This window comes from Anomalospiza imberbis, chromosome 7 (genome assembly GCF_031753505.1).
Source record: "Anomalospiza imberbis isolate Cuckoo-Finch-1a 21T00152 chromosome 7, ASM3175350v1, whole genome shotgun sequence".
Taxonomy (NCBI): Eukaryota; Metazoa; Chordata; class Aves; order Passeriformes; family Viduidae; genus Anomalospiza; species Anomalospiza imberbis.
This window is the reverse complement of record NC_089687.1, coordinates 27,375,861-27,395,746: the sequence shown is the minus strand read 5'-3', so window position 1 is coordinate 27,395,746 and position 19,886 is coordinate 27,375,861. Positions and strand designations below refer to the sequence as shown.

The following is a 19,886-nucleotide window of genomic DNA, read 5'->3' as shown; positions in this document are numbered from 1 at the left end:
GAGGCAGTGTAGAGGTCTCCTTCTCTCCAGGAGGCATGGTAGACTGGGAAAACTCAAGGACAGAAAACTCAAGGACAGAGCTTCTGTTGCAAACCTCCCGTGTGAGGTTGGTTGGAAGATTTCAAGGAAGGATGAATGGCACTTGAATGTGTTGTAGCTGGTGAATGTTTGGTTGTCAGCTGTGTGTTTGTCATGTGTTCCCCACACTGCCTGCTCACCAATCTTTCCCGGTTTTAGTTAAGGACCTTTCAGTATTTCTATAAGTTTCTATCTGTCTTTACTGCCCACTGAACTCTGCAGGGTCTTCCCTTTCTTGCTAAGGATGTTCTAGACAAATATTTTGGTTTTAAGTTTTCTGTAATGTCTTCCTTCAGTAGAAGCCTGTTCACATATAACTCAGTGTCTTCACTGGGTCCAAAAGCTAATGTTTAAGGTTGATTTTACTAACAGGGTTGAGAGCTCCACTCTTCCCTTGAGTGCATGCCTAGATGTACTCCTGGTGTTTGACCTACTTTTTGCAATTTCCCTCCCCCCCAGCTGCTTGAATTTACTCACTTATGCAAACACCAACACTAACATTGGTGGTGTTTAATTAAATGTGAACTTAACTTTAAGAAAACTCTAGTGAGGGGAAAACAGAATGGCACACCAGAGCACAGTCCCCTGGAGAGCATTCTGCAGAGATGTTACTCCACTGAACAGTGTCACCGTGTTCATAATGGGACTGACTTAGCACATGTCCTGTCTGCTCTCAGCAGACCCACCTGATCAGTTGCACTCTGACAGCTTGTAAGCACTGTCAGAGATTGCACACCAAGCATTTGTAAAAGGAGAGGCACACAATTCCTTTAGGAAGGCCAGGTAAAAGTGAAAAAATACCTTCCCAGTCCCGGAGGGAATAGGGGGCAAGGAAGCCGACTTCTATTATGTAGATACTTCAATGCTTATTTACATCACACACCATTTTCTTGTTTACCCTGACATATTTTGCAAAAATATCTCTAAGGAGGAAAAAGAGCTAATTCCACACGTCTTTAATTTTGTTTCATTCTTAGTTTTGTGCTGAGACCTAAGCTGCGTTAATTTAGGTAGCAGCAATGGTGTATCTGGCTTAATTAGGAAACAGACTGTTTAGTCATTTGAGGATTGCTGTGCTGGATGAGGCTGATTTCCACATCTCTGCAGATATGTGGGAAGGCCAGTGAGATGTTTGTGTAAAGCAGCACACACTCATTATCACTAATTTTTTATAGCTGGCTTGCCTAGGTATTTCTTCAGCTTCAATTTTTTAAGTCTTATTCATTTCAAAACTGCCCATTTTAATGTCTGAAGTCTGTGTGTAGTTATAGCTTTTGATTTTGATGGAGTTCTAGCATGAATAAAATTTTTTTTCTTTTTTTTCTTTTTTAGCATCGTAGACAAAGAAGTGTCATTAATGGCAGAAATTGATAAAGTTAAAGAAGAAGCCAGTAAGTAAAAAAAAAATACACAGGGAAATTTTGGAATGCTGTTGAAACAGTTGTTTTGTTTGGCAGAAAATAACACAATGCATAAATTTGGTTAGCAGTATTCCATCATCTTTCACTCTATATGTGTAGGTAGAAAAGGCTTTGATGTGCCAGGGTAGTTTCTATGAGGATGGTGCATCAAAATTTCAGTATTATGAAATTAAGGTAAACCAAAAGGTGATATGGAGTTAGATGTAAGTTACTTACTCCTTCAGCTTACCTATCAGAGCTTTTTGACCACTCTTTTTTTCCCCTCATTTCTATGGTTATTTAATTACTTTGTTTCCATTTATCAATCACTTTTTGCTTGCTTATATTACCTACATAAATTAGAATACTGGAATTAGGGAGTAGGGGGAGTAGGTTATTGTGTTGCCTTGCATAGCTTTAAGGGATAGTGATCAAGCTTATCAATTAGAAAATTTTAAAAAATCAAAAAACAGACCTTCACTGCAGTCTGTTTTCTTAATAATCTGTGGGAGTCAATCTGATTCCAGGCTTTCATGTTGTCTCTGGTTTTTACATTTTCATGTATATCTCTTCTGGTGGGGGAGGGGGGAAGCAAGATGAGCCTTGTACTAGGGTACCACAATATGTCTTACACTCCATCCAAGATACAGTGTTTGTATTTACCCCCAGGAAATACAGGGGGACATGTTTCAGTAGAGAATGCTAAGCAAGAAATTGAAGACCAAATTCTAACCAAAGCATTGTTACAATTATACTTTTCCTGGCAGATGAAAATGTCCTTGATATGAATGCATACAATCCTTTTATTGATTTGTGAATTTAAGGTCCTTCCACGGGTCACAAATACATTTAACACTCTTGAATGCTTCATATGCATTTAGAACTCAGTTTACAAAAGTTTAACAATTTAATTTTTGTTGAAAAAGTGTTCTAAATTCTCTATTGCTGTCCAAGTCTCTTGCAGTTGTAGATGTGTAGAAATTAGAAGGTATGAAGTTACGACAGCAAAGATTTGCAAAGCTTGTGTTTTGAATTTTATTTGCCAATTTTCTGGGAAGAACGTGAAATAGATGTGAATTGGAAGCTTTGTGTTATTCTGGGAAGGACTTGTGGAGGGATCTATATCAGCAGTTTTTGGTTACCTTTGGTTACCAGATACCAGGTAGCCACAATCAGCTACAGAACATGCACTCATTCCCAGGAAAACCAATGGTAGAATTCCCACTGATCAGCAGACACAGTTTTAAGCCCTACCTGCACAAACAAATCCACATTTTGGAAATCCACTGTCCGGGACTGATGGTATTATAGGGCCCCTTCATTAATCTTGGCCAGTTATAGGAATTTTTGTAGAAAGTAAACCTAATTCCTACCTACCAGCGTGCAAAGTGCTGCATTTGCACATGGCGCGTTCTGCTATCTCTCAAGGCTGCTGTAGGCTGTCAAGTGCCTTCAGAAACTTAGGCAGAAAGTTGTTACAGGACTGTAACATGCTAACCAAGATTTAGAATATTATTTCTTTTCATATCCTTTTGCTGCACTCAAGGATTGTTTTGCAGTGGGTGATCTTATTCTTACTATTCTAACTAGGAAAAATTCCAAATATGATAATTTCAGGGTTTTTTTTAAAACATGGGTATTTGGCTGGCATCTCATGGAAATAAATGCCAGTATGAGATGAGATCATATGGTCTGGGTAGTCACTTTAGCAAAGAGGATATTGATCTTGGGGAGGAACAATATTAGCATTACCTAGAATAAGCAGTACAGCAGAACTATTGGACAAGGTAAGCACCTGGCAAACTGTTCATTTAACGTGATACAATTTTCTCACTCTTGTGGACCATATTCTACAAAAAATTAAATCGAAAAGATCATCTGGGAAGACAGCATCTGTTCTTAGCATAAGTAATAATGTAGGCACAGATTTACCAGCAGGGCTAAAGGAACTGTAGCCACCCTCTGCCTTCCCTGTCGTGTGTGACACACACTCCTCTACAGTTGCACAGTTTGTTTGCTCCCACACAGCTGTACAGGTGCAGCTGTGTCTCCCTGTGCCTGCTGGACCATGTTGTACTCAGTGAAACATTGGAACAGGTTTCCCAGAGGAGGGGAAATCTTCATCCCTGGAAGCATTCAAGGTCAGGCTCTGAGCAACCCCCATCTACTGAAGATGCCCCTGCTGATTGCAGGGGGTTGGACTAGAGACCTTTAAAGGTCACTTCTGGCCCCAACTATTTATTGACTCTGCAGTGCTTTCAAAATAAGGTGTTATCTGATTAAATAAACGATAATGGGTTGAGAAGCAAACTGTCTGTGAAATATCATTAATTGCCACCTTTAAAAATAGCATTAACAAGTATAGGCTGGTTACATGACTTGTCAAGTGTGCTGTGGAAATTTGTGGCAAAAAGAAGGCAAAGAAGCCAAAATCTCTACTGCTGTAATGGAGTCTGTGTCCTTAGGATAATTTACATTAAGTACCACTCCCCCTGACTGTATGTGTAAGTTCAAGACAAAAGACTATGATAGTTACTATTTTACATTTAGCTGTTGTTTCCTCTCTGCCATGAGTACTGATCCCATCAGCCAGTTAATCAGTTGTTGCTTTTACTCTGAGTCACCATTTTGGTAATAGTTTGCATATATTTCCACCAAAATTGTAATGTCATATTATCTTGTGTACAAGTAGACCATTGCTTCACGGTTTATGATTAATTTTTCCCTATAAGAATATAACTACTCACCCCTTCCTTACATAGAGTATACAAAACAGGCAGTAATGAATATTTAGTATTTTTGTCATAAAGACTGTTTTCCTTCAATGCTGTTTTGCTATTGAAATGGCAAATATGTATATTCCATATGCAAAAGCAAAATTGTGATGCCAATGACATCATAAACTGTATATGAACAGGTTTTTTTCAGAGGAAGTGAAATTCCCCTGTGTAAATCAAATACAGCATGTCTTCAGAAACAGGCCGGTGACTCAATGTAATGCTTCTTTCCATGTCTTTGGAAGGTTCCCTGTTTTTATGCTTCAAAATAAAGCACTAGAAAACTCCAAACAACATGTCTTTGCCCCTATTCACTGAATGTTGGAGGATTGGTTTAACTTTGATTTTCTGACAGCTATCCCATTTTCAGATCTTTTTCAAAATGAGGCAGTTCAGTGAAACATACTGATCAACTCAATCTGTGCAAGTATCATATTGCAAGTCCAGCTGAAGTCAGTGGTCCATGTGTTTATCTCACATGGGATGTACTATGTTAATGCCCAAAGACTAATAAATTACAGAGCAATTTACCTTCCTAGAATTAATGACTGACTATTGGTGTTTGGCAGTGGAAATCCTGACTGCTCGGCAGAAGAAAGCAGAGGAGCTGAAGAGACTGGCAGACCTAGCCAGTCAGATGGCTGAAGCACAACTCTCTGAACTCAGGGCTGAAATTAAGGTCAGGCATTCACTTCTGCTTGGGTATTTTAGCCATTTGCAGAAATGCCAAGAGTTGTCACATTAACATGCCCAGGCTGTTTATTCCTGCTATGGGCCAAGGGGTAGGTAGTTTTCCATAGGGAAAGTGTAGCTTCTTAAAGCATTGTAGCACCTCTGAGCAGTGTATAGATGCTATCCAAGATGTGTAAGCTATCCCCTCCTAAGTGTAGCAGTGGGGAGTTGTGCTGTTTGTGTATCATTTAGACTCAGCAAGTAAACCTGATAGCTTCAGGTTCAGTGATCAAACTTAAATTCTCTGCTGAAATGACCCACTTCCCAAGTGTGAGAATGATCCACCCATCACTGAGCTGTGAGATGTAATTTAGTGAGGATGGGAAAATACTTGGTTCTGCACAGAGATCTTGAGAACAGGGCAGGGTTGAGCCTTAAAGTGAATTTAAGTATTGATTGGTTCTTTCACCATCCATACAGTCTTTGGCTCAGAATGTGAATCACCGTTAACATGTCTATTGTTGCAGCACTTTGTGAGTGAACGGAAATTCGATGAAGAGCTGGGCAGGTCTGCCCGATTTTCCTGTGATACAGAGCAGCTGAAGACCCAGATTCAGCTCTGTGGAGAAAGTAAGTGCTGATGATCCCTCTCACTGAGTTTCTCAGAACATATCTGTTCAGCAGAGCTGACAGCACATGTGCTGCCAGTGTGTGAGTGTGAAGCAAGCCCAGTATGAGTGGTGTCTCTGGATGCAGCAGGACTGCTGAACACACAGAAGTCAACAGTTTGCAACATGTTAGACTCACTGTGCCTGGGCTGCACACTCCATTTGCAGGTGCACAGTACCATCTTTGTCAGAAATTTCGAGATATTACTCAGATAAGTTGGAGTTTTCAGTCTGAACAGGATCCCAACTCTAGGGAATACACAAATTCAGTAATTTATAAATAAATAGTAAATTGGAAGCTTCTGTGTTTGAGCATAATTTATGAGACCAATTCAGATCTCTCCTGCTAAGAAGTAACTCCCCAGCTTTTTAACTGTATTCACTGGGTTTTTCAGGAGCCATCTAGAGTCCCAAATGATAGAATCACTAAAGTTGGAAAAGACTGATCCCACCTTGCTACAACCTCCTTTTAGGTACTTGTAGAGAGCAGTAGGGTCTCCCCTTAGCCTCTTTTTCTCCAAGCTTCTGTTTCTAAATCATCTGCCCTTCTGCTTGGAAATTCAGGTTCTCAGTTTTTGCTTCAAGTATATATCCCGTTGCAAAATAGGAGCCTATTTCTCATCTCTGTCATGCTTTTTTTCCCCTTAAAACAAAGTAAATTATATAAGGGTTTACCCAGTATGTTTTGTGTCCTGTGGTATTCCATTCAAGGGAAAACTGGTAAAACAATACTGAACAAGTGCTTCTTGGTAGAAGGAAAATAATAAATGTTTTCAAGTAGTTCCTAAAAGTAGGAAGCAGAGAAAGTACTACACAGTCTGCCAATACAAGCTTCTGACTGCACAGCTAAAGAACTGACTGCTTGGAGGCATAACTCATTAGACCATAAAAATTGCTTTTACAGAGCACTTTGAAGTTCCATCTAACCCCATATCCTGTGTCTCAATGAAACCAACCCAGGATCTTTGAGAGGGAGACATAAACTTCCTAGTAATGCATCTAATTGTTTACAGTCACCTCATAGACCCTATCTAATACCCTGAAGCAGAAGAGATTGAAAATTCCATAAAGATTGTCTTAACTAATAATACCACAGCTGCTATTGATACAACCAGAGACTATTTTTTAAAACTCACTGAACTACTTTCCTAAATAACTTCCAGCTGCAGTTAATTCTGCAAGTTAATTATTTATACCTCATTTCAGTAAAGCATTACATAAGCATAGTTTGATTCAGGCCTGTTTAAATCAGGTCAGTGAAGTCAGAAGAGCAGCTATTAGCAGGGGAGCAGTGTCATCCTAGAAATGACTGATAGTGCACTGAGTGTCTGAAGAACTTTGCTCATACCTGCCCTCAGTGACCTTAGCAACTTGTGATGATTGGTGTCTTTGACAAGAACTTTTCAGTGCAAAAGATGTTTCTCTTAGCATCATCTCAATGAGACCCATTCCCTGCTAGAAGCTGCAAATACCCCTCAAACAAGAGATTATACAAGGCCAGTAGCTAAGAACAGCCACTCTTAAGGGCTTTAACAAAAGCAATAATCAAACCCACAGAACTTGTGCAACGGAAGGAATGTCCTAGCATGAGGAGTTCACAGACAGCATATACTCAAAATGAAGAACAGGAAGAAACAAAAATAATTGGATTGGCGTATATCAGAATGCCCAGTATCCTTTCCTTGTACATCTTTTTTGTTAAAAATACATTTTTATGACAAGCATCTGGGTTTTTATATGGGCTTCCATGTGCAGCAGTCTGTTTTAGATGAGAGAGAATTAATAGAATTCAGGGATGGTTGGCCTCACTAAACTCAGGAGAGAAAATGCAGTTCAATGTGCAGATCATTGCATTGTTTTTCTGAAGAGGACACCTAGTGGGAGAAGTAGCTGTTGGTGTGACTAAGATCCTCAGAAAACCTAACAGATGATGCTTAGTTACTAAAATGATTCCTCATCTTCTTTCTCTGTACTAGAAGTGAAAAAATAGAAGTACCTCTTAGATAAAAACAACAGGTGTCTCTCTGGAGTGAGCCTCAAATTTGTCATCTGTACCAGAAGGAAACAGAAAAGTTCCATAATCAGAAAAATCAGGACAGCAAATTAAGATCAAGAACTTCATTAGCCTCAGAATCCTCTTCAAGACTGCTTGGGGGCCATTTTGCAAAGGCAGCTTGAAGAAATGCAGAGAGGAATCAAGGATATTTTGGGTGCATTTCATATCCAAACATGACAGTGCTTAGTAAATTAGGCCATCTTAAAACACGGAGAAGTAGAGAGTAAGAATATACTGAGATGGTCAGTAGCAGTTCCTAATGGTGCAGACTGCTGTGGTCTGCACAGAATGGATTAGTGCATCGCATTCAGTTCCAGTTTTTATAGCTACCCATGATACAGAAGAACCTTTTTTACCCATTTCCTTTAGAGAGGAATAAGTAAAGTTCTCTTGGATGCCAAAAGCCTGGCCTTCTGCCAGGCTCCTTCCAGTTTTAGTGCAGTGCCCTCACATTGGCTCTTTTACCTCCAGAAGTGCTTTGCAGTGAGGCAGACTTAGAGGTGTAGAACACTATGGAGTGACTTCAACCAAGTTACTTCAATAGTTAGATTCAGTTAGCTTACTTCATTATTTAAAGTGAGACTGAAACAATGCTTCCAAAATTAACTGTAAGCAGGGTAAGAATACAGCCTTCGGTTTAGATGTTGATCATTTAACTGATAACACATAATCCCTTTTTTTACAGTTTCTCACCCAAAGAACAATTATTCCTCAAGAACACCATGTAGTTTACTGCTCTCTTCAATGACCTCGCATGCAACAACCGGCAAGCAAAATACGCACAACCGAAAGTCCTCTAGTAATGCCAAGAACTCTGATAATAAAACAGCCAGCAGTAAAGTACAAAGTTATCCTTCTTCCAATCCTACAGAATCTTCTCCTCAAGGAGTCTTGACAAATAAGCAGGTAAGATGTCAAATCAGTCATGAACTGAACTAAATTACTTCAAAACTTTCAGAAAAATACCGCATTGAAAGTTGTTAATACAAAATCAAATACTGGTTTGTGGTCTATATTTATTGAATAATTTTTGAGGATAGTAAGCATATATTTTCCAGCTTCATTTTCAAGTCAGTGTGAACATACAACATAGAAATACCATATGAGTAAAGACAGCTGTCTGTTTAGAAGTGTCTAGTGGCAGTAATAGAGTGAAAGAGAAACCTCCTCCATTATAGCTAACTGCTATGGAGGAAAAACATTTAGTCCTTGACAAATGGTCAGCTGATGTGCTGTTGAAGCACAATTATTAGATACCCTTTGAAAGTAGAATCCTGCCAGGTTTAAAAGCATATTATTTCAGAAGCTCTATAATACAGGTTATAGTATTGTGCTATATTAGTAGCATTTTATATATATGATACATACATGAATTATATTTTGTTGTAATAGCACCTTAGAATGTCTCTATACTATTGTTCTCAGGTAGAGCTGCCACTAAAGTTGGTCTGAATTTTGTACCAGTAGGGATTTTAGGCTCAAGTAGATGCCTGGAGGGAAATGTAACACAGTGCATAATGTCAGTGCATGTATGGAATCACATGTCCTGTCAGGCATGCAAATAGAAGTAATTCAGCCACTTCCCACTAAGAATCAAAGCATCCTTTGAGCAAAATACCACAATGGACATGTCTTCCACAATGAGGATTCTTCACTTGACTTCAATTTGCATGTGACTGTCTGTTCTTCCTGCAGTCATACTGTAGTACTTGTACAATGCTTTACTAGGAAAGCAATAGTCATAATTTTGGAATAAGTCAGTATTAAGTTCTTCAGTACTTCTTAACTGCTCAGAGAATCACAGAGTATCCTGAGTCCCACTGCTGGCCCTGCATAAGACACCCCAGGAATCCCACCATGTGCCTCAGAGCATTGTCCAGCCACTTCTTGAGCTCTGTCAGGGTTGATGCTGTGACCACTTCCCTGGGGAACCTGTTCCTGTGCCCAGCCACCCTCTGGGTAAAGAACTTTTCCCTGATACACAACCTAAACCTCCCCTGACCCAGTTTCAGGCCATTCCCTCTGGTCCTCTTCTGGTCACTAGAAGGAAGAGATCAGTGCCTGCCTCTCCTCTTCCCCTCACAAGGAAGTTGTGACTGTAGTGAGGTCTCCTCCAGGCTGAACAGACCAAGTGACCTCAGCCACTCCTCACACGGCTTCTCCTCAAGGCCCTTCACTATCTTCATGGCCCTCCTTTGGACACTTTCTAATAGTTTCATGTCTTTCCTATATCATAGCACCCAAAACTGCCCCCAGCACTCGAGGTGAGGCCGCCTCAGAGCAGAGCAGGACAATCTCCTCCCTTGCCCAGATGGAGATGCTGTGCCTGATGCCCCGCAGGACGTGCTTGGCCCTCCTGGCTGCCAGGGCACTGCTGACTCATATTTAACTTCTCTTGACCAGAATCTGCAGATCCCTTTTCTCAGCAACTGCTGTTGAGATGTCTAGAATTTCATCCCCTTTTCTGTATTCTCTTGAATCATGGCAGATTTTAATTTGGCATCAGTGATGAAGCTGCCATCTGTATCTCCAGGCTACTCAGATGTAGTATGGTACTCGTAGTTCTGGTTATAGGTATTAAAAAGAGACTGGAAACAATTAAAACTTTTTAGTGTTTTCCCTCTCCTGTTCCCTCCTAACAGTAACACTGTTAATTTTGACTGCTGTGTTTCTTGGCCCGTTGGAAGGATTCAGACAACATAACATTTATCTGATTTCTTTCTGGGTAGAATGGGCCTTCTAGCCAGAGGCGGAGATTCAACCCACAGCACCAAAACATGCGGCTCAATGGATCTCATAAGTCACAAGGTGCCAGTAATGAGGCAGATCAAAATACCAAGAGTGGTTCCAAGTCTGAACACAGAAGACAGCAGCATAACAGCTTTCGATCTAAAAATAAAGGAGCTATGAAAAATCAAGAGCAGTCTACAACTGCAAGGACCACAGAGAATCCGACGCATTTGGAGAAGTCCCGACGGAAGCATCACACACCAGACACCGCAGAGCACAGGCCTTTCCAAGGCAGCGTTGGCAGGGTGTCACAATGCAATTTATGTCCTGCAAGGATGGAGGTCTCTGCTGATGCCACTGTTCTTTCAGTGCCAGCTGTGACTTTGGTGGCTTAAAATGTCGCAGTGATGGCTGGCAGAGAAATTCAGTCTCTTCATTTTAGTTGCTCAAAAAGCTTGTTGGTGAAGAAAATAAGTCAGAACATAGTCTTTTAAATCTTTTGCTGCTTAAAACTTGTTGGTATCTTTATTACTTACTAATTATCAAAATTAAATCATACTTTCAAGGCTTTCCCCAGTATGTTCACATTTATTTCGTCATGACTGTACGGAATCTTACCAAAGCAGCATTTACTTCTTAGAAAAATTAAATCTAGATTGGAAAGATAAATTGGTAATTAAATTCATAATAGCAAAAACCTATTGTAGATATGTGGTTATATCAGTCAACATTATTATTTCATAGAACAGCCTGTGTTAGAAGGATCCCAGGAAGTCTGTATGCTATGGTCTGCGATGAAATCAAATAATCTTGTAGAATTTTTCAGCAAATCTCTATACACCTCTTTCTTTCTGTGCGTGTATACACGTACATGCATGCACACTATATACACAGAGAGTATTGTTCTATACAAGAAGAGTTGAAAAAGCAGTTCATTTGATTTTAGCTTATTATTCCATAATCTGAGATCTTTAAATTCAAGTATAAATTGTATTAAATGTATTACATATTGTTATTTTTCATGGACAAACTATTTTTATGAGGCTGAGGAAATACACTCATTTAAGTTTGGAATGTATATAGTAATGGCTATTCAGATGCACAGCCTTGTTCTCCATCCTTATCAGCCACTTTTCTATGACTAGTTGGATTTATTTTTTGCATATGAAAAGTTGCAGGTCTTCTAGACTTGAATTCAAATTATTTTTCTATATTTTTGCTGTAGGAACCATCTGTCCATAACGAGAGCTATGACTAATAAATTACTTAGTCTTTATGTTCTGAGTCTGTATTTCAGAAAACCTGTTTCTTCCAAATAATTAAAATCTTCTTTCTAAAATACTCTGGTGTTTGCTGCTTTGCATTGCCTAACCTTGTGCATTTACTCAAATAATATTTGCATAGTGGAGCTGGTATCAGTGGGAGGCTTTCAGCTGAGTTTGGACTGGACTAGGATTTTCTTCTAGCTCGAGTCTAATGCCACAGTGCACAAAACAGCCTTGCCATGAGAGCCACCTCCATGCTGAGCACATTTTACAGTAAGTTACTGTTTAACGTAGTAAGGTGTCAGAGTCCAGAGCTGGCATCAAGCGACCTGTTGGCCTAAGTGTCGGACTCAGAAAAGTGTGAAGGTCAATGAGACTGACCTCCTGTCGAGCTCAGTAAGAGCAGGAGGACACTTGAGTAGCTTTAAAAGTTTACACCTAGGTGATTGTGCACTATTGCTTTTTATCAATTTCCTCTGCCTAATTTCTGTTCTCTGACTGTACACTTCCTTAGTACTGACTGGATTACTCCCCCCTGGGTCCCTTGAAAAATAATCTCCAAGGGAAGAGCAAAGTGCAATCCCATATTTTGATTTTTCTTTATATGTGTATACAATGTCCCACATGTGAATATTGGTAAAACCTGATTTTAAAAGGCCAGTAACTCATCATCATCTGGAAGAGTGGTAATTCAAGTGAAAGAAAAATAAACATGTAGGTAGACATTGGCTTTCTTAGCACTGCAAGCACTGCTATTATCCTAGTTAATTACTTTATCACACTTATAAGCTGAATGTTTTGGAGTAGATGCAGTTGAAATTTCAGAATCTCTGTTATGCATACCCATCAGATAGGTAGCTTTTCAGAATTTATCTGCTGCCTTACAGTTTCACTGTAACCTCACTCTAAGAGATTTAATTACAAATTCCATGCAGATATTACACAGGAACTTCTTACATTATCCATGTGTAAGTTGTGAAATGTGTCTCTTCTTGTAATCCTTCCTAAAAAAAAGAAAATCTAACTTACCTGTTATAACATTTATTCCTTCCTTATAGCTGCTACACTTGATTATTGCATTATTGAAAATTACTTTATTCCTTAAGTCAGTTTCTCACAAGTGACCTTCTGCAGATAAATAAAATCTCTAACATAACTCAGCACAACAGGACCGCCTTGTGCTCTTCAGTACCAGCCAAGCTTTGATGTACTGGAGGCTCAGTGTGTGAAAGATCCAGGACTAACAGGTGAGAGATGGCATTTCTCTTTTCTGTGATGATGTAAAGACATCTTTTTTGTTAAAGAGCTGTATATGGTTTTGGTTAGGCTGAGGAGAGGGCAGCTTGTGGGAATGCTGCAGTTTTAGCACACAAAGTTTTGTCTAGTATCTGTACTGGTTTGGGAAGGTTATTCCAATGCACATTTTAACCACATTATGTGGCTGTGCTCTGATACTCTGTCAGAATCTTCATCTTTCATTTCATGTGTGTCTGTATTCTTGGATTTATATCTGCCGATTTCTAGGTGTGTTTTACTGTTCATGGTAGTTACCAAGTAGCCAAAAGCTCTTGGACCCATGTTCAACAGAGCTCTGTTTTTATCTTCTCATTACAGGGACAACGATCTGCAATTCTCCTTTTAAGGGACTTGTTGAGGGACAGTGAAGGAATTTATGGCAGGGCAAGGCTTCCCTTCCAGGCCAGTCCTCTTTTATAAAAAGTCCCCTCAATTAGCAAAGCAAAAATAGCTGTTTGGCCTCACTGAAACACAAACATGGAACTCCCACTGCACTTTGTGCTCTTCCAGAAGTGGAAACACATCTTAAAGAGGCAGTATTTTAAAGCAGGTTGAATCTGTTTATCTTTCATGTACAATTAAACTCAGAATAAGGGCAGAACCCAGAAAAATAAAGATCCACAAACACAGCTGCAAAACTTAAAAGTGAAGGTAACTTAATGCAGTCAAGCTCTTTGGAAAACTTATATTAGTTAACCATGTTCGGGGAAAAAATAAAAGATAAAAAACCCAACACTTAATGTGCTTGAAAATGTCTCCTTAAAAGAAAACCCAGTGATTCTAGAATTGGAATAACTTGCTGAACATGTGTTGGGTTTTTTTTTTAACATTATCTCTGCTATAATGATTTATAATTTTACAGAGATTAGAAGTAAACAATTGTCAGACTACTTGAGTGCATCTAGTTCCAGTCACCATGAAGGTTAATGCTATCCATCTGTCATAAAGTGCTTCAATATTACTCTTAGTAGTTAATCAAAAGTAAACAAGATTCTATGATATAAAAAATATGCTGGAAGTGCCTAATTAGATAAGTTAAAAGGCCATGTTTGCACCCCATCCAATTGAAAATAAATAAATAAAATCAAGTCCTTCTTTCTTTACCTTCTTCACCACAGCCACTTTCTCATTTCATCTAGTGAAATTCAAGGGGGTTGTTTTTGGATCTTTTAACCACAAGCTAGTATGTCCATGACAAAGAGAAGACTCATTATTGCTGCTGTAATGCAAATGACACAAATATTACTCAAAAAATACTGTGCTACCAAAATAATTAAGTGAACACTGATGTAGTACAAACTCATAATGTCCTGTAGGAGTATTCTCAAAGCTTTTTATTGTATGTCTTTTGTCACTTAAATTTTGTTCTCTGGTTTCATGTTTATAGAAGCTTTCTAAATTCAAAAGTTGAAAGAAATCAGCCTTAGACATCCTTGTAAAAAGATTTTAAGGTGCATGGTAAAGTGCTCAGCCGTTGAATAAATAGTGAAGTAGAAATCACACAGAAGTATTAAAAACTGCTTTTCAGTCAGATTATTATGAAAAACAAATTTCACAAACTTAGTCTCGATGAATTGCATGTTCAAAGAATATTAGAGTACATTATCTTAGTATCCTTCCATAATTTCTGCTTTGTCCTTTGTTCAGTGAAACTTTTTTTGTTGAGATATGGGGTTGTTGATATTCAGGTTCATTTTTAAAGAAAAAAGATTATTTAAATAATCTAAAGGTCAGCTGGTCTTCCATATACACACCAATAGCAGAAAATTATAGTGCTCTACACCTTTATAGTGACTACTGTTCATGGCAAAATGTCTTATTAAAAACATGTTATTACATGAAAATTTGGGGCTTTTTACTTGTGTAAATTATGTTTCAAGTCCTTATAGTTGGGAGAAAAACCTGAAAATGTTATGGCTTTAAATGATCTAGCAAATAAAACATTTAAAGAACCCTTCTGTAATTCTTATAGTCTCAGGAATTTTAAGAACTTTCTTTTTGGCAATGTTCTCAGTGTTCAAAGACACCTGTATTTACTGTGCTGGAGAAGCAAAAGTAGTCACAAAAACAGCAGAAAAAAAACTGGTACCCAACTCTAAGCAAGGGTACAAAACAAAGCCAGGTTTTGTTCACTGATTTAAACAGCTAAAAGGGCTCTTGAAAATCAACGATCCAAACTTGCCTTTCCTTTGCTGATAGAAACATACAACAGGTCTTTGTTCTAGTTTCATTACTCAACATATGCCCTGCTACAAGAATGTCTCCTCCAGCCTGCACAGGGGGAAGGAGGGAGACTTCTTCTTTAAACTATGGCACTTCGACCTCAACTTCTGTGCTTTGCTGCACACAAGTTGAGGTTGTGCCCTCCTGATCTGAAAGGACCTGCAGAAGGACATGGAAGGCCAGGTGTGACTCAGACCCTGCAGCCCCAGAAAAGCCATCCCCTAGCAGTGTGACACAAAATGCCACAGCTGGACCAGCCTTGCCCCAGTGTCAGACCGCACCACAGTATTGTGTGTGTCTGTAAATGTGTGTCTCTCCAGAGAGAGCAGCCTTGTTACTCACACAGCTCACTTCTTCCCTTCCTGTATTTCTGAATTTTATCTCAGTGTACAAGCACAGGTGATCCCTTGCATTGCTTGTAAGAGCAAAAATGGTGATTTACCCTCACCAGAAGTGCCAGTAAGTGCATTCAAGTTCCCGTGCCTCTGCAGCACGCATACGTTGTTCACTTGTGGCAATCTTCTGTCTAAAGAAAGCTACTTGCTTTTTTCTATTCTTTCCCCCTGCTTAAAGGTACAAATTGAGGTTCATTGTAGTTGATAAAGAGATCAACTTATGCTGTGCAAGTACTCACTTAACGGTACAGCACAACAGAAATACAAATGGGAGTTACTGGAATGTTAAGCTGCATGTGCTTCAGCGATTTTTTTAATCCATTTTTCTTCCTCCCTTCCCAACATCTAAAAACTATCTAGAAATAAAGCAGAAAACACATTTCAGTGCTCACTTAAAGCAGTTTCTTCCTGTGCTTTTCATTATCTTTTTCATCACAATTTTCTACCTAATCTTGAATAAAGGATCACATGAGATAATGATCTCTTCTTCAGCCATATAATGTAGAGCTGTCCAGTCTATCAGACTGAGTCAAACATTACCCATCCACTTTATCTCATGCGTAATACTTTCTGCTAATACAGCTGGTTCTTTCTTGTTTAGCACTGTAGGAATTTCAACAGCAACACTGTCCCGTTCGCTTGTTTTACTGGATGCAGAAGAAGGTGGCTGAGATGGTGTCACAAGAAAAAGCGGAGTCCTTTTCATCTTCACTGCACAGTTGTTCACAGGCTTCTTACTCCCTGCAGCTTGGAATGGCAATTGGCTCAGTGGCCCCTTGCCAGCACTCTGCCTTCCACAGGGAGCCTGGGACTTGCTGGGCACTGATGTGCATGTTGTGGATGTGGTTTGAGAAGCTTCTTTGTGAAGCATCAGACTTCCACTATGGGGTCATTTAAGAATTGCTGCAGAATATGGAGCATTGCAAGCAGCTACCTTTAATGAAGATGAATTCTTGACTTTTATGTGGATACTTGTTGAGGGACCTGAGAATCTAATTGGCTGGAGACCCACTTTACATGGTAAACAGCCTTCTACTTCAGTACAGTCAATTAATCGCCTGTAAAACAAAGAACTTCCAGTTTTTAAAAATTAACTATATATGTGCATTGGTTTTTTTATAACATTATTACAAAACAGACGATCTACAACAGCCTTTCACAAATAGGTTTAAATGATACTGTAAGAATCATAAATTATGGTTCCCAACAGTTCATCACTACAATCAAGGATGCCTTTCTGTGAATAGAACCATCAATCTCTTCTGCCTCTCTTAGGTGACACATTAAAAACTGTAGCAGTGAAGTGGCTGTAGGCTGGCTCAGGTGACTGCCAGCAAAAGGCTGCTTTTAGGTAACGTGGAAAATGGAGGTGTAATCACAAATATTGCCATGAAACTGCAGAGAGGAATTCTAGAAATTCCTTCTAAAAGAATACATCTCACAGATGTGAAAATCAGTTAACCTTTTAAAGTTTTCACTTAAATTTCTGGTTTAGCAGTCCATTTAACTAATACTGCTCTCTAGTTTTTCAGCTGACTCCTTGCCAGGCTGCTGAGAAATCTCAGCAGCCTAAAAAACTCGTAATTTGTTTCTAGCAAGTCCAGTTGTGCAATTAAGAGCTCTATGATGCTTTATAAAAATGTAAATATAAAAAACAGAGAAATCTCAACATGCATAGATATTTAAGGAACCTGAAATTTAGATGCCACCTATGCAAATCAGCATACCTTTTATAAACTGGAGGCATATGATGCAAACTGCCTCTCAGAGGGTGTTCTTTCAGAGTCCCACAATCAGCTCCTGAGGCACTCTCCAGTAGCTGGCACCTGCATTTCATAGCAGCATTGTACTGATGAGCTGAGAGAACACAGCTATGCATGTTTACACCTGACTAAACACATGAATGCATGTATTTTATTATGCAGAATTTCAGCTCTCAACCTGCTGACATGAGCATTGCTGACAGCCAGCATGCTGCTTCATTCATGTCAATTCCTGTCCCGTCTGGAACATCCCATAAAACATTTTATTCCCTCCAAAGAGCCACTGCTATTTTACAATGCTATGAAAGTTTATGCAGAGGTTTTTATTATGCTCAGTTGGCAAATATTTTTCTTATTTTTATGTTAAAAAGTAGTAATACTGAAATAAAAATTATTACTTTACCTCTCCTTCCCAGGCATTGAAAGCCTCCATCATATTTTTCAGCGCAGCTACTGAGTAATAGCTCCAGATGTATTGGATATAATTTCCAGCTTCTCTAGGAATATTGTTTTAAAGGTAACAGTTATGTGATTAGTTAGTTAAGTCCTTAAAAATGTACCATTGGTGAAATACATAATTCTTTTTACCAAATCCTAACTATAAGGACTTAGCAGTAAATGTTTTATAAAGCAGAAAGGAAAATGTTACTCTGATTTTCTTTTTATTCAAAAAAGAGGTTTGAATCCTCCTGTGAATGCCTATTGCTAAAATTGGATATTCATGAAAGGATAGATGTTCATAGAAGAATAATTACAGAATTAATTATGTAAAACCTATTTTTCTAGAATACATAGTAGGAGAACAGATACCTGATATGTTGCCAAATACCCTTGGAATAAATATTAATGTTCCCATCCTAAATTTAGGAAGATATGCATCCTAATTATAAAGATGATGAAGTATCAAGAGCTCTATCTTAATCAAAAGATGCATAGTGACACTTCTGACACTGCACTGTGAGAGTGACAAAGACCAACTGCTTCCAGTTGTAAGTACAGGTCTACCAATAACTTCCAATTACTGCCATGTAAATACATTAATAGTGCAGTACAGCTGTACACGTGCTGTAAAGAATTCAAACCATTTCCTTTCATCTCTGGTTCTCAGTGTTCAGCTGTCTTAGAAGACTGCACAAAAGTATTGCATGAATCACAACCAACTTTGCAAATATTTCTGGAGGTTTTTCTGTATAGGGATTTATTCACTGTATTTAGTGTAAATATTAGAAAGTAGTTATAATTGTTTTAATTGTATTTTTAAAATAATAAGTCAAGCAGAGTAAGAACTGTATGCTAACCACCTTGTGTGTACTCTCTCAAATACTTAACCTCCAGGCTTAGTTTTTATCTTGTTTATTTGTTTAATGTGGCCATTCTATTATCCAGATGCTTTGGGAGCTGGAAAGATGCCTTACACAGATTTATAGTACAATAATGCTGCATTATGCTAGATATGATAATATTTTGGCATAGTTATTATATGTTTTTATTCTCACTTCAGAGTGTTTTCATGTTTGACAGTCATCTTACCTTTTGTACATGCTTTTAATATGAATTTTCATTCCTGGCGCCTTATTAATTGCTCTTGTGCCATACACACCAATAATTTTACTTTCACAGCCTGCTGCAGAAGTGTTGAGATAGTGCAGGACCCAAACTGTAGGCTTGGTACAAACTAAATGGTAAGAATCTCAGGCTGTTCACTGCAACTGTGAAAGATGGTAGCAAAGTCCTGCTGTGTTATCCAAACTCCTTATGTTACACATTTTGAGTATTTTAAACAGTTTTATGTATGCAACAAGGAATTACTATTTTTCATCCATCATCTCTTTTAACTGGACCTACTTTGGCAGGATTTCTAAGTCACAAACAAGTGTGAAATTTGACCCATGAATAGTTTTATTCAAACTTTTATATCAAGCCATGGTGGTGAAAAATGCAATTTTTACTGTCTGAAACAAAGACCCAAATCTCTTTATGTAATGAACAGTGGGAATGAGATGCCTCTGGAGATTATAGAGGTTCACAGACAGGACCCAAGACAAATGCCAAACACTCTCCCAACTTCAATTTTATCTGTATTCTTACTGAAGAAGTACATTCCAAAGCCACAGTTTGGACAGGGACATGGCACAGTGCAGATGTGTGTGTTTGCAAGCACAAATAGACTTGTGGAATTCAGATAAACTACCTGTATGTATAAAGTCGTGCATGCAGAATTGTTTTACGGCCTGGAATTAGAAGCCAACTGATGCTTGGCAGACTGGGAAAAGAGATATACTATAAAATGCATAAATATATATAAAAGCATATATTTGCCAGAGAGCTTCATGATCAGAATGTGATATTTAGAGCTTCAATATATTTACCCAATTCATCTACTTTCAAAGGAAAGCATCCACTAAACATAGAAGCCAGCATGGAATCCTTAAAGCAGCACAGAGACTCATGCCTGACTGTGTATAAACAGCCTCACACTTTCAGTCATAGAATATCCTTGGACATATTCAAACTTTCCCTCTTCCATTGCATTTACTAATTGTAATGTTTATCATGAGCTATT

At 38.6% G+C, this 19,886-nt stretch overlaps 2 protein-coding genes across 6 annotated transcripts in view; one reads left to right on the top strand and one right to left on the bottom strand.

The window, feature by feature from the left end:
* The window catches only part of SPATS2L (spermatogenesis associated serine rich 2 like), a 79,166-nt gene extending 67,444 nt beyond the window's left edge, over positions 1-11,722 (top strand). For all 5 annotated transcript variants that reach the window (XM_068196236.1, XM_068196240.1, XM_068196235.1 and 2 more), the window contains 5 exons: positions 1,411-1,469; positions 4,825-4,934; positions 5,455-5,557; positions 8,337-8,557; positions 10,381-11,722. In XM_068196236.1, the coding sequence (XP_068052337.1) occupies positions 1,411-1,469; positions 4,825-4,934; positions 5,455-5,557; positions 8,337-8,557; positions 10,381-10,776 (889 nt within the window). In that variant the 3' untranslated portion in view covers positions 10,777-11,722. The remainder of the gene's footprint in view (positions 1-1,410; positions 1,470-4,824; positions 4,935-5,454; positions 5,558-8,336; positions 8,558-10,380) is intronic.
* Positions 11,723-14,958: 3,236 nt separating this feature from the next.
* On the bottom strand, positions 14,959-19,536 carry KCTD18 (potassium channel tetramerization domain containing 18). The gene is given in 6 exon segments (XM_068196816.1): positions 14,959-16,618; positions 17,288-17,354; positions 17,357-17,379; positions 17,722-17,820; positions 18,854-19,013; positions 19,515-19,536. Coding segments are annotated over 6 exon segments (900 nt in total). The 3' UTR covers positions 14,959-16,089.
* Positions 19,537-19,886: the final 350 nt, after the last annotated feature.